The sequence below is a fragment of the Rattus norvegicus genome, chromosome 1 (genome assembly GCF_021556685.1).
Source record: "Rattus norvegicus strain SHRSP/BbbUtx chromosome 1, alternate assembly SHRSP_T2T, whole genome shotgun sequence".
Classification (NCBI taxonomy): Eukaryota; Metazoa; Chordata; class Mammalia; order Rodentia; family Muridae; genus Rattus; species Rattus norvegicus.
In genome coordinates, this window is record NC_141534.1 from 180,599,712 (window position 1) to 180,613,790 (window position 14,079).

General features: G+C 36.1%; 1 protein-coding gene across 9 annotated transcripts in view; it reads left to right on the plus strand.

Moving 5' to 3' along the window:
• The window catches only part of Far1 (fatty acyl CoA reductase 1), a 61,376-nt gene that overhangs the window by 25,470 nt on the left and 21,827 nt on the right, over positions 1–14,079 (plus strand). For all 9 annotated transcript variants that reach the window (XR_015685649.1, XR_015685647.1, XM_087658135.1 and 6 more), the window contains 4 exon segments: positions 1,684–1,877; positions 4,138–4,313; positions 11,686–11,865; positions 13,001–13,178. Coding sequence is in view for 7 of the 9 variants with exons in the window: in XM_087658135.1 (XP_087514261.1) it covers positions 1,689–1,877; positions 4,138–4,313; positions 11,686–11,865; positions 13,001–13,178 (723 nt within the window). In the remaining 2 variants the exon portion in view is untranslated.

A 14,079-nucleotide genomic window follows, 5' to 3' on the forward strand; every position in this document is an offset into this window, starting at 1 on the left:
CCTGTATTGTTTGTGAGGCCTCCTTGCCCCTAAAGCTTAGCTTATTTCAGTTTTGTCTCAAGCACTATCTGGATACCCTTCTCAAACACAAACAAATATTAAGGCTGGGACAGTATTTATAAAGGAAATCAGACGGGTGGTTTGGCCGTTTTGTATGCATGCCTTTTGAGAACCTTGATGACTTCATACTCTAATCCAGCTTCTTGATCCTGAGTTTGGTGTTTTCTTCTGGGTTTCAGTTGAGGAGAGGATAAATACAGCTCTGACCTCCTTACAGTATTTTTCTTTTACCATTGTCTCTGTCAGTTCATTCTCATCTGTTCATCTAGAGGTTATTCTGTTTTATTCCTACCTACTTTTATCTATAGTTTTTTGTTTCTATATTTAAAAAAATGTTTTTAATAGAAATAAAAATAGACAGAGCTTGTTGAGTCCATTTTTTGCTGCTTTTATGTATAAGGTTTCAAGGCTGACCAGTCTGCAGTAAGGGACCAATAAGGGAAAGGATAATTCTCCTTCCAGCATTTAGGAGTTGCCTGTAGTTCTTTGCCTAAGGGTGAGATGTTGCTAAATTTCCCCCTTGCACATTAATTTGCCCATTGATAACTACTATTGTTTCGAACTTGTTTATGTAGCCATTTCCAGGAGAGACTATTTTATGGCTGACTTCCTGATATTCTGGCTTTTTAAATCTTTTCCTTCCCCTTAAGCGATGTTCCCTGATGCAAGAGCTATGATGTAGATGTATATGTTGGGGCTGGGCTCGCCATGATTTGTTGATCTCTGCCTTGCGAAGTTGTTTTCTGTGATGCTCTCTATTTGCTGTAAAGAGAAACCTTTACAAAGGAGTGGTTGCTACATTTGTCTATGGAAGATGGCTCACACCTTCAGAACACTTTTAAGTTAGGAGAATCTGAGACAAAACACATGCATCTGTTAGACTTTTCAGCTTCAGTGAGACTGAAATACTATTGAAGCTTTTTCTCTTCTCTGGTTGTACTGCCTGCCCTCAGGCATGTGTTACTATTTTATTCTATGCATATGGGTTTCTAAATAGCATAGAGCTTGGATTTCAATATAGTGTAGTCTCATATAGCAGCATACTTCATAGATCTGCTTGTACTCACCCCATTCATACACTCCCCATTTTCTTGTGCATTTTTTTTTACAACTTTTTTTCCCTCACTCTCATGAATGTGTAGAAGAAAGAATTTGATGTTGCCTTCTCCTGTTTCAGTGCTAGATGACTGGTTATGTGATACCTGGCAGGGTTAGTCAAGCTGAGTGAGTCAGCTGACATCCATTCAGTGTTATAAATTTCTTTGGGAACAGAGTACCATCATTTAGTTGTATTCAGGGTTTAACAGAGGTTGAATGAATATTTGAGTTCTTATTGTAAGGAAGTTTTAGAGATCTTTTTGCTATAACTGTACTAAAGAAATTTGAGGCCCGAAAAGGTGAGTGGCTTGACTGAGAATATCCAAGAAAGAACAAGCTCTTGAGGGAGCTGCAGTCCTTTCTCGCTTCTACTGTAGTATAATAAACCAAAGGTTAGATTCTTCTATTGTAAATATTCAGTTTTGATTTTTGCCAGTCTTTTAAGATATTTATGTGGAAAATGGGAGACTTTTAGTAAGATTGAACATACATTTGTAAACTAATGTTGTCATGTTTCTCTTCCAGTCACAATGGTCTCAATCCCAGAATACTATGAAGGCAAAAACATCCTCCTCACAGGAGCCACTGGTTTCTTAGGGAAGGTGCTTCTGGAAAAGTTGCTGAGATCTTGTCCTAAGGTGAATTCAGTCTATGTTTTGGTGAGGCAAAAAGCTGGACAGACACCCCAAGAGCGAGTGGAAGAAATCCTCAGTGGCAAGGTAAGTATGTGGAAGCTGATCATTTGGAAGGGGGATGAAAGTATGTGCTTGAGTGTGAATTCTGTGAAGTAGTATTAGCTTAGTGTATTGCTTCACTATTCAAAAATAAATCTGGGGAAAAATTGTTAAGTTCCTGCAGTATGGCAGTGAACTAGAGTCAGGAAAAGAAAAAAGCTTTCTTTTATGATAGACCAAATTTTCAAATAAGGTTTAAACTACTCTTTGTTTTGTTTTGTTTTTTGTTTGTTTGTTTGTTTGTTTTTGTTTAGGATTTCACTGTGTAGCCGTGACTGTCTTGGAACTCACTTAGTATTAGTAGCTCACCATGATTTTGAAACAAATAAAGAGCACAGATAGAATATATATTATTGGGGGTGGGAGAGCCATTACTTATTTAACTGTGCTTAGGACATTTTCACCCTTCAGCACAGTTAACATTTTAGCCTGGATAGTATTTTGTTATAAAGTGCTGGTGTGGCCTATATACATTAGGACCCAGTTCTGACAAGTATTTCACACATCACCAAATGTTTCCTGATGACCAAAATTACCTCAGGTTGAGAACCATTGATTTATAGGAATGCCTCAAGGAAAAGAAACTTGATTGGATGGTGGAGATTCAATTAAAATAGTTGATCATGGTTTGTGGATATAAATAAATAGCTCAGAGGTCGAGTGCTTAACAAGAATGTGTGAAGAGGCCCAGAGTTCCATCCTCAGTATCTTCTCAGCAAGTAAAACAGCTGATCATGAAGTATGTTTTGGAACACTGAAAAGGTATCAGTAAACTTAAAGTAGGAGTAGGGAGTATTCGTGGATTTAAATACATGGAGATAATGTTGAAAAGGAGATAATGACTGGTAAAGAGAAGATTTAACCATTGAAGCAGCATGAGCATGAGCTACCTAGAATGAAGATTTAAAAAGAACTTGTGGCCCTCTCTTAGGTTCCTCTTGCCCTGCTTGCCCCTTAAATATTGATATTCTTAAGATACCTGCCATAAGCCTTGATTCGATTGTTAGGTCCAGAGAAGTAGTTGTGCAGCATCCTCTGTTTTTGTGAGTCAAATGGTTGTTGTTTAAGTTAGATTTGTAAGTAGTTTTGTAGAGTTTGGATTTGGGTTCTTCACTGCTGTTGCTGTCTGGATGATCTCTTTCATTCTCAGGGCTTTTATCCTTCAGTTATTAACTGTATATGGTCAACAAAATCTATGGTTCTGTTTCTCCCTCTCTGAACTCCAGATCCCAAACTAAACCTTTATTAGACCTGTCTTCTGGTGTATAATGTAGGTGATGTGTTGTCACCACTCCGGTGACTGACTTTGCATCTTCAAAATTATTTATTTCCAGTGTTTCTAATTCTAATATATTTACTCACTTAATAGATGCTGAGATTGTATCTTGTCAGGCACTAGGGTGTGTATCCTGTGCAGAGTAGCTATAGTTCTTTCCTCCAGAGTTAGCATTTATCCATCCCCCACACAAAAAAGTTAATAGCTAAGTCTTGTTGCTATTACTTTCTAAAGTGTATGTTACTTTCTTAAATGTGTGTTGTTGTTGTTGTTGTTTTTTTTCATCTTATGCAGTAGCACTATTCTGCTTTGAAATTTTAGGATCTTCTCTTTCTTACTTTTGTCCTTATCGCTCACCCATGTGCCTTCAAGTCCTGTTGATCCTTCAGGTTTCTAGTTTAATGTCATTTCCTCCAAGAACTCCCTGTAACTCTCTTTTTTTTTTTTTTTTTTTTTTTTGGTTCTTTTTTTCGGAGCTGGGGACCGAACCCAGGGCCTTGCACTTCCTAGGCAAGCGCTCTACCGCTGAGCTAAATCCCCAACCCCTCTCCCTGTAACTCTTAATTCCCAGAGATACCACATCCTTTCAGGCCCCTGTGAGCACTGCATTCAGGTGTATAGACATACACACAAGTAACTAAACATTAATATATATTTTAAAAGAGTTGGGCAATTAGTTGTGAGAGTTGGAGTGTGAGACTATTATTGTCCAGATGCCTGTTATTTCTTAAGCCTATTTTGAAGCCTGAGGCTGGCCTACTTAGCTAGAGCATGGTGTTCTTGAAGTACTTCTTGAACTCGCTGAGTCTTAAGTCTGTAAGATGAGCAAGCAGTCTTCTATGTCCCATGAAATCTAAAATGTTGAAATAGCTGTCTTTGGTAGGGAAAGGGTTTACAGTAGGCTTTATTAAATAGGATATTGGAAAGTAAAAAACACTACCAGAGAATAAATATCTTCCCATTTGATAGCTTTTTGACAGGTTGAGAGATGAAAATCCAGATTTTAGACAGAAAATTATAGCAATCAACAGTGAACTCACCCAACCTAAACTGGCTCTCAGTGAAGAAGATAAGGAGATCATTATAGATTCTACCAATGTCATATTTCACTGTGCAGCTACTGTAAGATTTAATGAAAATTTAAGGTAAGTACAGATACTAACATTTGAATTTCATGCTTTATAGATGTAATGTTAACTCCTTTTTATTGAAGTTGTTTTGAGTGATATAAAACTGTCATGTTAATAGTGACTTTTGATGAACAGAATTCTTTTTTGTTATCATTTTTTTTTGAAATGAAACATAGAAGGTAGCTAGTCTATGAGAGATAGCTGGTATATGCCACTTAGAAAACCTTGCTATGACTTTATGAAATAGGATATAGGCAAGCAGTAAACTAGAAGGAAATAGAGTGTGCTTGGGTAAGAGGTAAGAGGTAGGAATAGTTTACTCAGTAGCTGTTTTGGTCACCTTTTCATGAACTATCAGAATCTTTTATGCTTCCATTCTACATACACCATGTATTCCAGAACTGTAATCAAAATTAGGTTCAAGTTTTGCATATTAAGAAATACCTTGTATGTTATAGTCACTTTGTTTATATTTGAAAAACTCTGCTTTGGTGGCATGTTAAGGGACAAGGTAATGTCAAAAATAAAGTTTAATTTAAAACCTAATTCAAACTTCAGGATACATCCAGTTTCTAGGGAAAACAAATTCCAAGTGATAAATATTTTAAAAATAATCGGAATGGCTGCGGAGATGACTTAGCAGTGAAGAATACTGTCTGTTCTTCCAGAGGACCAGGGGTGATATCCAGCACCACATGATGGCTCATAGCCATCTGTAACTCATTCCAGGGGATTGAAGGCTCTCTTCTGGCCCCTGTGGACACCAGCACATACATGGTTCATAAACACATATGCAAGTAAAACACCCATACACATAAAAACTAAAAATAAATTTTTTTAGAAAGTAAATGAATATACATTTCAAATAATGGCATTTAATTCATAGGACTGTTATTTTTGATGGTGTGTCTAAATACACGATTTAAGTTAATCTCATTATATAGTCTTATACTAGTTTAAATGATAATGTATTAGTTTTTAGGTTTTAGAATATTTGTGATGCTCTCCTCTTCAAAATGCTTAAAAGGCTAAGCTCTAATTGTAAATGGCTTTGGCAGTAATCCCTATATTTTTTTTTACATAAAAGTGTAACTTTTGGGGTTGGGGATTTAGCTCAGTGGTAGAGCGCTAAGGCCCTGGGTTCAGTCCCCAGCTCTGGGAAAAAAAAAAAGTGTAACTTTTAATAACGATTACACTGTATGAGAGCACAATGCCAACAAGCATTTTGGTATTTGAAGATGCTATCGCTTTCTCTACAGCTCCGGAGTTGTGCTTTACAGCCTTGAAAGCATTGCTCATTTGTCGGTTTCTGTCCTTACCCAGCCTATCCTAGGCAAATCCATTTTATTCCTGTGGTAGCTGAGGCAACAAAGGGAAGAAGCCTTGGAGTTACATACCTTTAACTGAAGAGTTTGGACAAGTTATTAATCTTGAATAAGCACTTCTTGGGAGATCTTTTCTTTTCTTTGCAAAGTTTAAATGGTGTTATTTTACCTATCCACTAGAATGTCTGAGTATGTAAGCCATTGCCTTACTCACTTTCTTGAAAGTCTTTCTGCGAGCCAGTAGGTGAGACACTTGGAGGCTGTTGTGAGTTTAGAATCCAGAAGTGACAAAATAATGTCATAATAAATGTAGTGTAATCTCACTTTATTAGGTATGTATGCATCATGTGTGTTAGACATGCATATCTTTCTATATTGATGATAATTGTTTTAGCTTTATCTGTATTTTATTATTTCTACCATGAACATATATTATTCTTCAAATAAAGATAGACACAAGTAACTTTGCAGATATTTTTAAAGTAACACTTACATCCCACCGTAATGGAATTCGTGCCTTTATCAGTAAGAAAATTCCATCTTATAATTAATTTTTGAAAATTTCATATATGTGTACTATATTTATATTGTTTACTCTTTGCTCTCCTCCCTCCAGCTACCCTATATTATTACTCCTTCCTATTCTCAAATTCATAGCCTCTTTTCCTTTTTATATATACATATGCATACATATATATGTGTGAATAATACATAAATACAACTTGCCAAGTCCATTTAGTGTTGTCCATATGTATATGCTTTTAGGCCTGACTAGTTTGTCCAGGGAAAGACTAATTTTCTCTGTCAGCTGTCATGATAGGACTCTGTAAGATCTCCCCACTCCCATGTTGGCATATTGCCTGGCGTTGACATTGTTCAGGTTTTGTTTAGGTTACCATGTTACTTAATATTTCATAGGTACAGCTTTCTTATCATATATAGAAGATATAATCTTATAGCAGATTTCCTGGTCCTCTGTCTCTTAGAACTTTTCTGCCCCTCTTCTGCAGTGTTCTCTGAGCTGTCGATGTAGGAGTTGATTGTAGATGGATCCAGCTGGGACTAAGCACCAAAAAAATTTTTTTTTAAATTTTGAGATTTTCCCTTGCATATAGATCTAGCCTTTTCATTTAAAATAATATTTTCAACATTATGAGTATAGTCTCTGATTTTTATTTTAATTAGACAAACCTTAATCTGCCTATACCTCCAAATGTTGGGATTACAGTCATATGCAACTATGCTTGTCTATTGCTGACTTTTAGTGAGTTCTTTATTTTTTCTTAGAATCCATTACTATAAAATGGCAAGTTTAACATATTTTCCCTTCATAGTTCATACTTCATTTTTTTTATAATCAAAAGAAAGTGTTTACATAGCACCTTAAACCTAGTGTGTTTTCAGGGGCTGATGCATAAGAGATACTGTAGTTCTTGTCCACTTAAGGAGGAAATTAAGTGCTTTTATTAACAGGAAACATTAATTAGGGTAAAACACATCAAAATAATCTTAACATTTTTTGATGACTCCTTTATTTTATGTACATTGATGTTTTGCTTGCATGTATGTCCATATGAGGGCGTTGTATTCAGCACCTCTAAACCATCTCTCCAGCCTCCAAAATAACCCTTACAGGAAGGACCACAGTTGATTTCTTTTGTGTGCTCCTTGGATTATTATAATTACTTACACTAGAGAGACATGTTAGAAAGTCTAGGTGATTTATTGTTTTTCTCTTCTATGTCAAGACATGAATGTTCACTGTCCTAGCCCTAATCACTATATCATAATTATTTCTGTGAAACAGATTTAATGGATGTTTACATTTAAATATTGATAGAATATTAGACTTGGGCTAGATATTCAGAAATACTAGAAATAGTCCATAATAGCCATTTAGGGAAAACCCACTTATAACTGTCACCATCTGCTAAACCACAGATATCACATGGTATAAAACTTTACTACTGAAGGGATGCAGGAGGAGGAGACTCACCATAATCTGGTGCCTTGGAGAGGAACCAAGATAAGTTTATATATGGACTTTTCACAAAGCCCTGGGATATGTGCTAACTATGTTGAAACTGAACTAAATGCAGGCAGCACTTGACAGCATATGTTGAGAGGTGAGGAGACAAAGCTCATTAATTTTTAGACATTTCTCAAATATTATATGAGGAGAAATTGACAGGAGTAAAAGGTGAGAAAGAGGGGAATAAGTAGTTACTTAAGTAGTTGATCATGAGGTCTTGTATTCTAGGCAGGGCAATATCCTGCCTAGTTGCATGGAGAGGAATATTAAGAGATAAGAGGCCATCATGAGATCAGAAGCAGTCAGAGAGAGAGAGAGAAGAATAAATAAGTGGCTTAGGGAAAATATATGAGATATCAGGAATGGAACAGTCCCGAGGCTCTAGGGGAATGGAAGTAGGTCTTCTGAAAGGAGTGTGAGTACCAATTAAGATATAGGAGCGATGGAGTCTTGAGTGTATTATTTTCAGACTGTAAGAATATAATATGACTAGGAAAGGTCATAAAATGCTGGGAAAGGCTTGTGGTGGATCCTGGTGCTTGTTTGGGCATTTTGTAATGATGACTTTTTTCTAGTTCTGTCTCTGGCTCAGACTCAGGTTGTAAGCTTTTTAGAAGTGCTCCTGTAGGGAAATTTGCCTTTTTCCACCTCTAAAAAGAAAAGAAAACTAACTGGAAAACATTTTTTAAAATGTAGGTTTCTCGATTGTACTTTCTCCAACAGTTTGGAGAGCCCTCCCTCCTGTTTAGCAGAAACATTGGCTATTCTGAAGAGCTGCTGCACTTACATTGCTCCTCTAGAGCCATTGCTTCGGACAGTTACAGATGCCTACTAAGTTTGATTTCACAGACCCCTAAACATCTGTCTCTATCAAGTTTATTTTCTAAAACTAACTCTTAGTGATAAGAACTCATTGAGGCAATAGTTTGTGGGGAGTGAGAAGAGTGGAAAAGAGATGTGTCACAATGGCCTGGGAAATTACTTAGAATGGAGTTTCTTGATCCTCATTTCAATCATTAAAAAGGTACCTTCATTTGTAGTAACTCCCAAGTATATCTTAACCTTAGTATAAGCTCTGGAGTAAAGTTTACAAAAACATCAAATACATTTTGAATAACTAGGGATATCTATAGGAGACAAATAGGAAATCTTATTAGCCTTAGAAATGAGTATTTTTGCTTATTTTTTTTTTCTTTCTGAAGTGATTTTTATGTCTACATTAGGGAAATGCCACACTAAACTAGCCTATTTGCTTTCTAGCAAGCCTATCTTAAGATGAATTTACAATTTCATAAAGCAAAACATAATTTTATTTCTGTTTACTTTCTGGTCTGGTATGTAAAGATCTCAGCCTGAAGTTAAAGAAAATAGAAAGGAAGGTTTCCATTGAGTAAGGTTAACTAGCCCGGAAGATACTAAAGTAACTTACGTTATTTTATTCTGACTTCAGGCTTCGGCGCTCAGGTACAGAGTGGAGGGACTCAAGGCATAGGAGTGTCTTTTGAGTTATTCCTCATTTTCTGTGGCCTAGAAACTCTGTCACCATTCTTAGGACAATGTAACAGAATATCCCTTATGTCCTTTCTCTAAAACATTACTCTTCTTATCCTCACTTTTTGTAAATGAGAAAGAAACTAGTTCATTCTCTAATGCCCTGGTGGATAGTATCCTTTCTGTGAAAGATTTCTTGCTAGATTTCCACTTGAACATATTTTTTTTCCTTAGTTGAGATTTGAAGTGATTTTAAAACCCCACCCTCGTTTCATTAAGAATGTTTTGTTTTCTTCTAATTTTTCTCAATAGGATCTAAGGTGCAATTGAAAGAAAAAATGAATTCTAAAATCATTTGCTTATTTATTTTTCTTTTATGAGGTACTCCTTGTTTCTGGTGACCCAGAACTTCTTGTCCTGACCTCAGGAGCTTGTAATAAAATATTCTCAGTTTCTCAGTATACCTCTTCCTAAACAATAACCTCCTTGTTCCTATTATTTTCAGACAGATAGATATCAAAGTATTGCTATACAGTCAGGTAGACTGAATTGTTTGTAACATATTTCTTAAATACTTGACAATATGAGCCATTTTTTGCAAAGTACTCAAAGCCATTTTTATAAATGTATTTCACACTTGGTGTGATGCTACATGTTTGTAATCCCAGCATTCAAGAGGTGGAGATAGAAAGATCATAAAATTGAGGTCATCCCAGGCAATGTAGGTAGTTCCAGGCCAGCCCTGGGCCACATGACTCTTGTCTTAAAAGGACATCCCCACCAAGTTCTTAAATCTATGTTTGAATATAACTGTTTACTGCTTTGAAGAGACATCATGAGCAAGGCAACTCTTATAAGGACAACATTTAATTGGGGCTGGCTTACAGGTTCAGAGGTTCAGTCCAATATCATCAAGGAAGGAACATGGCAGCATCCAGGCAGGCATGGTGCAGGAGGAGCTAGAGTTTTACTTTTTGTTCTGAAGGCAAACAGAAGACTGACTTTCAGGAAGCTAGGAGGGTCTCAAAGGCCATACCTACTTAACAAGGCCACACTTCCTAATAGTGCTACTCCCTAGGTCAAGCACATACAAGCCACAGTATCATTTTTATATAATCATGAATATTAATTTAACGTTTCTTCCCCCACTCCTTTCTCTTTTCTCTAAGACAGGGTTTCTCTGTGTAAGCTTGGCTGTTCTGGAACTCACTCTGTAGGTGAGGCTGGCCTTCAACTCAAAGAGATCCTCCTATCTCTGCTTCCCCAGTGCTGGTACTTAAGGTGTCACACCACTCGCTGCCTGGCAATTTTCAAGTTTCTAATATTTTTTATACTTATACTTTTAGTGACTATGTGATATTTTGTCATGTCGATACATAATGTTATATAATTTTCACTTGGTATAAAAACTTTATTTCTTGTTTGAAAAATTAGGCTTAGGGTGAGTTTTTGCTCTGAAAATTAGGTTACCAGATTAATAAATGTATAATTTTTGTAATTACTGATATTTTATTCTAGTTTCTTTTAGATTAGTTATATTAATTTGTAGTTATAACAAAACTACTCTGCCAGTTTTACCACTCAGTATTCCAACCTGTCATACTCCCTCTACCTTTGTATATGTGCAGGTGTGTGTATGCGTGTGTGAAAGCCGTAGGACAACTGAGAATTTCTTAGATGCTCAGTTCCTCCCCACAATACCTCCTCTCTTTTTGAGGTGGGATATCTTAGGCTCAGCCATTAAAGGTTATGCTAGGCTCACAACTGAAAAGGTAAGAGATAGGCTGTCTCACTGGCTTAGGACTCCCTCTATATGTTTATCATGTACATTACATGTGCAATGGCTAAACTGAACTAGTTAATATGTGTGTGATGTCACATAACTTTTCTTGTACTGAGAACATTTTAAAAATCAATGATTTCCAGTAGTCTGGTGTATTGTTATTAAGTCTAAGAATTACTATGTTGTACAATAGATGACTTGATGGACCATTAAAAATGCTAGGGACAATTTTATAGAAAAGAATTTTCTGCCATCTTGTCTTAATACTCACTGGCTGCCTGTTTTGAGATGTCGACAAGAATAACAAATACTAAATGCATACAAGTTACTCTTTTCATTTAGTCTTTCCAAATTCTCATAGGAGATTTTGTTACTTGTTCCCATTTATAGATGAGGAAGCTGAGGGTTGAGTACTTGTACAACTTAGCAATTTAACGGAGACCATTCTAGGATCCAAGCCCAATCTGATTTCATAGCTTTGTTCATAATCTTGTTTTACATCACAGTGTATGCTTCGTTTGTCAGACCCTCGTTGGAGTTTATTTTATATTCAGAAAATTTACACATAATTGGTATAGTGAATATTCTTCATACTAAAATAAAATATACCAACTCAGAGCTAAAGGAGAAATTGCAAACTACCCAAAACCATGCTTTTTTCCTCTGTACTTCTTTAATACAATTTGGATTTGGTTTGTAAATAGATTAAAGAAAAAAAGTCCTGTTTCTAAGTATCATTGTCTCTTTCTCTTGCAGAGATGCTGTTCAGTTAAATGTGATTGCTACACGACAGCTCATTCTCCTTGCACAGCAAATGAAGAATCTGGAAGTGTTCATGCATGTCTCAACAGCGTACGCCTACTGCAATCGAAAGCATATTGACGAAGTAGTTTATCCACCCCCTGTAGATCCCAAGAAGCTGATTGATTCCTTAGAGTATGTTTGAATTTATACACATTGCTTTTAATTCTAAGACTCTGGGTCCAAATATATACCCCCTCACGCTCCCCAACCTCTGTGCTATAAACACACATGTGCATGTATGTATTTATCTCTGCATATCCTCTGCCATATTGTACAGGGTTATGTTTGTTGGAGAGGTCAGTATAGAGTTTTCCCTTTGGGTCAGCTAATGATTAGAGAAAGGGCTCTGAACAATTTATCCATGTGTTAGAAACTTTGTATTTTAGGTAGTCAACTTTAGCTCCTGTGGATCAGAGACCAATGGCTGTGTAATCACAAGGTTCTAATTTACTAAAGTACTCCTCCCCTGCAATGGACAATACCTATAGAAAAGCCTTTCAGTTTAAGAGAATCATAGGAATTATAATCCTTCAGTTACAGTTACCATCTTTCTAAGGACCGGGATCATATCAGCAATTGTTAATGTGAACCACATTTGTATGTGGTAGGTGTAGAGGATTATGAAATGCAGAACACAACCGTCTCTTGCTATTTAGTCTGTACTTTTTTTCTTTTTTGGACTACAATTATAGATCTTTACATAATTTTTTTGTTTTCTGTGGTGTTTTTTCTTACAATTTTTGTTTTTCCTTGGTTCTATCTTTTCTCACAGATAATTCCACTTACTTTTGATTCTCACCATACCTTGATTTCTTCAGAATTAAGCACACATGACCTATTTGATATAGGAGTTGCAAATTGTGAATCTGTGATTGATATTTAAAGACACTACCTTTTTTCCTCAGTTACTTTGAAAGCTGGGTGTGGTGGCACAGGTCTTTAATCCCAGCACTCAGGAAGCAAAGGCAGGTGAATCTGAGTTCAAGATGAGCCTGGTGTACAAGCAAGGTCCAGGACAGCCAGGGAGGGGTACACAGAGGTACTTAAAAACAGTAGCACGCGCGCGCACGCGCGCACACACACACACACACACACACACACACACACACACAGAGAGAGAGAGAGAGAGAAAAGAAAACAGTTATATTGTGAAACTGTTTAAATCAGAGCAACACATAGGTTTGTACAAAGTTCAATTAAGTAGGTTTTTAATCTATGGTAAAATATTTGGAATTTTTGTATATGTAATTTTTTTTTTGTTTGCCAGATGGATGGATGATGGCCTAGTAAATGATATTACACCAAAATTGATAGGCGACAGACCTAATACATACATATACACCAAGGCGTTGGCAGAATATGTTGTGCAGCAAGAAGGAGCAAAGCTAAATGTTGCAATTGTAAGGCCGTCGATTGTTGGTGCCAGTTGGAAAGAACCTTTTCCAGTAAGCTCTTTACCATTGTTAAGCACTTGGGATTTAGAGTTTTAAGTTATAACTGTGTAGAGAGTTGGGATGTAATTTAAGAGTATGTGCTAACGTGCTGAATGTGTTTTACCATGGAGAGCGAATGAGCATAGAAAGAGGTAATATTATGCAGACTTATATTTCTAAGGCACATCTTGAGTGTATGGAATGTAGATGACCAGTTTTACGTTTTAATTGAAAAATCAGAAGTTCTGACATTGTATTCAAAAGCAAGTCCTGCAAGAAGTATATTTTTCCATGTGTAGATTACAAAGCTAAGAAAGGTATAAGAGATTTCTTTTGTAACTGGCTACTGAAAAGGAAAAAAAAAAAGATGTTGAAATACTTTTAAATCCTCCAGATAAGAGAAGGCAGAAAAAAAAACAAACAAACAAACCAGTAAGTAAGCTGATAAAAAACCAAAAACAAAAAACCTCTGAGGTCTGTATAATTAGCCGTAAGTGATAGCCTCTCCTTTGTTGTTTTGATAGTTATCCTGTTTTCTTCTGATTTACTCACTAAATTTGAGGAATATGCATCATTTTTCCTTAAGATGCTGCATTAATAAATAGTATAAAGTCAGTGGTCAACAGGGTTAATTTAGGAAAAATTATGGCAAACTGTATACTATTTTCCCTTTGCAGGGACTTAGAGCTCAGTAATCCTTTAAAAATACATTCATTTAGTCATTTATGACTCCAGAGGAAAATTTTTTAGATATTCTTGGGGACTAAGAACAATATTCTGCATGAAATGAAGATCTTTCTTAGGCTTTGGGAGAAAACTACAATGTGTACATTTGGAGTTAGCACTTTTAAATAATAAATCTACTTCGATGTTAATTTTAATCTCTTCTTTTTTTTCCTTTAATTTTTTGCAT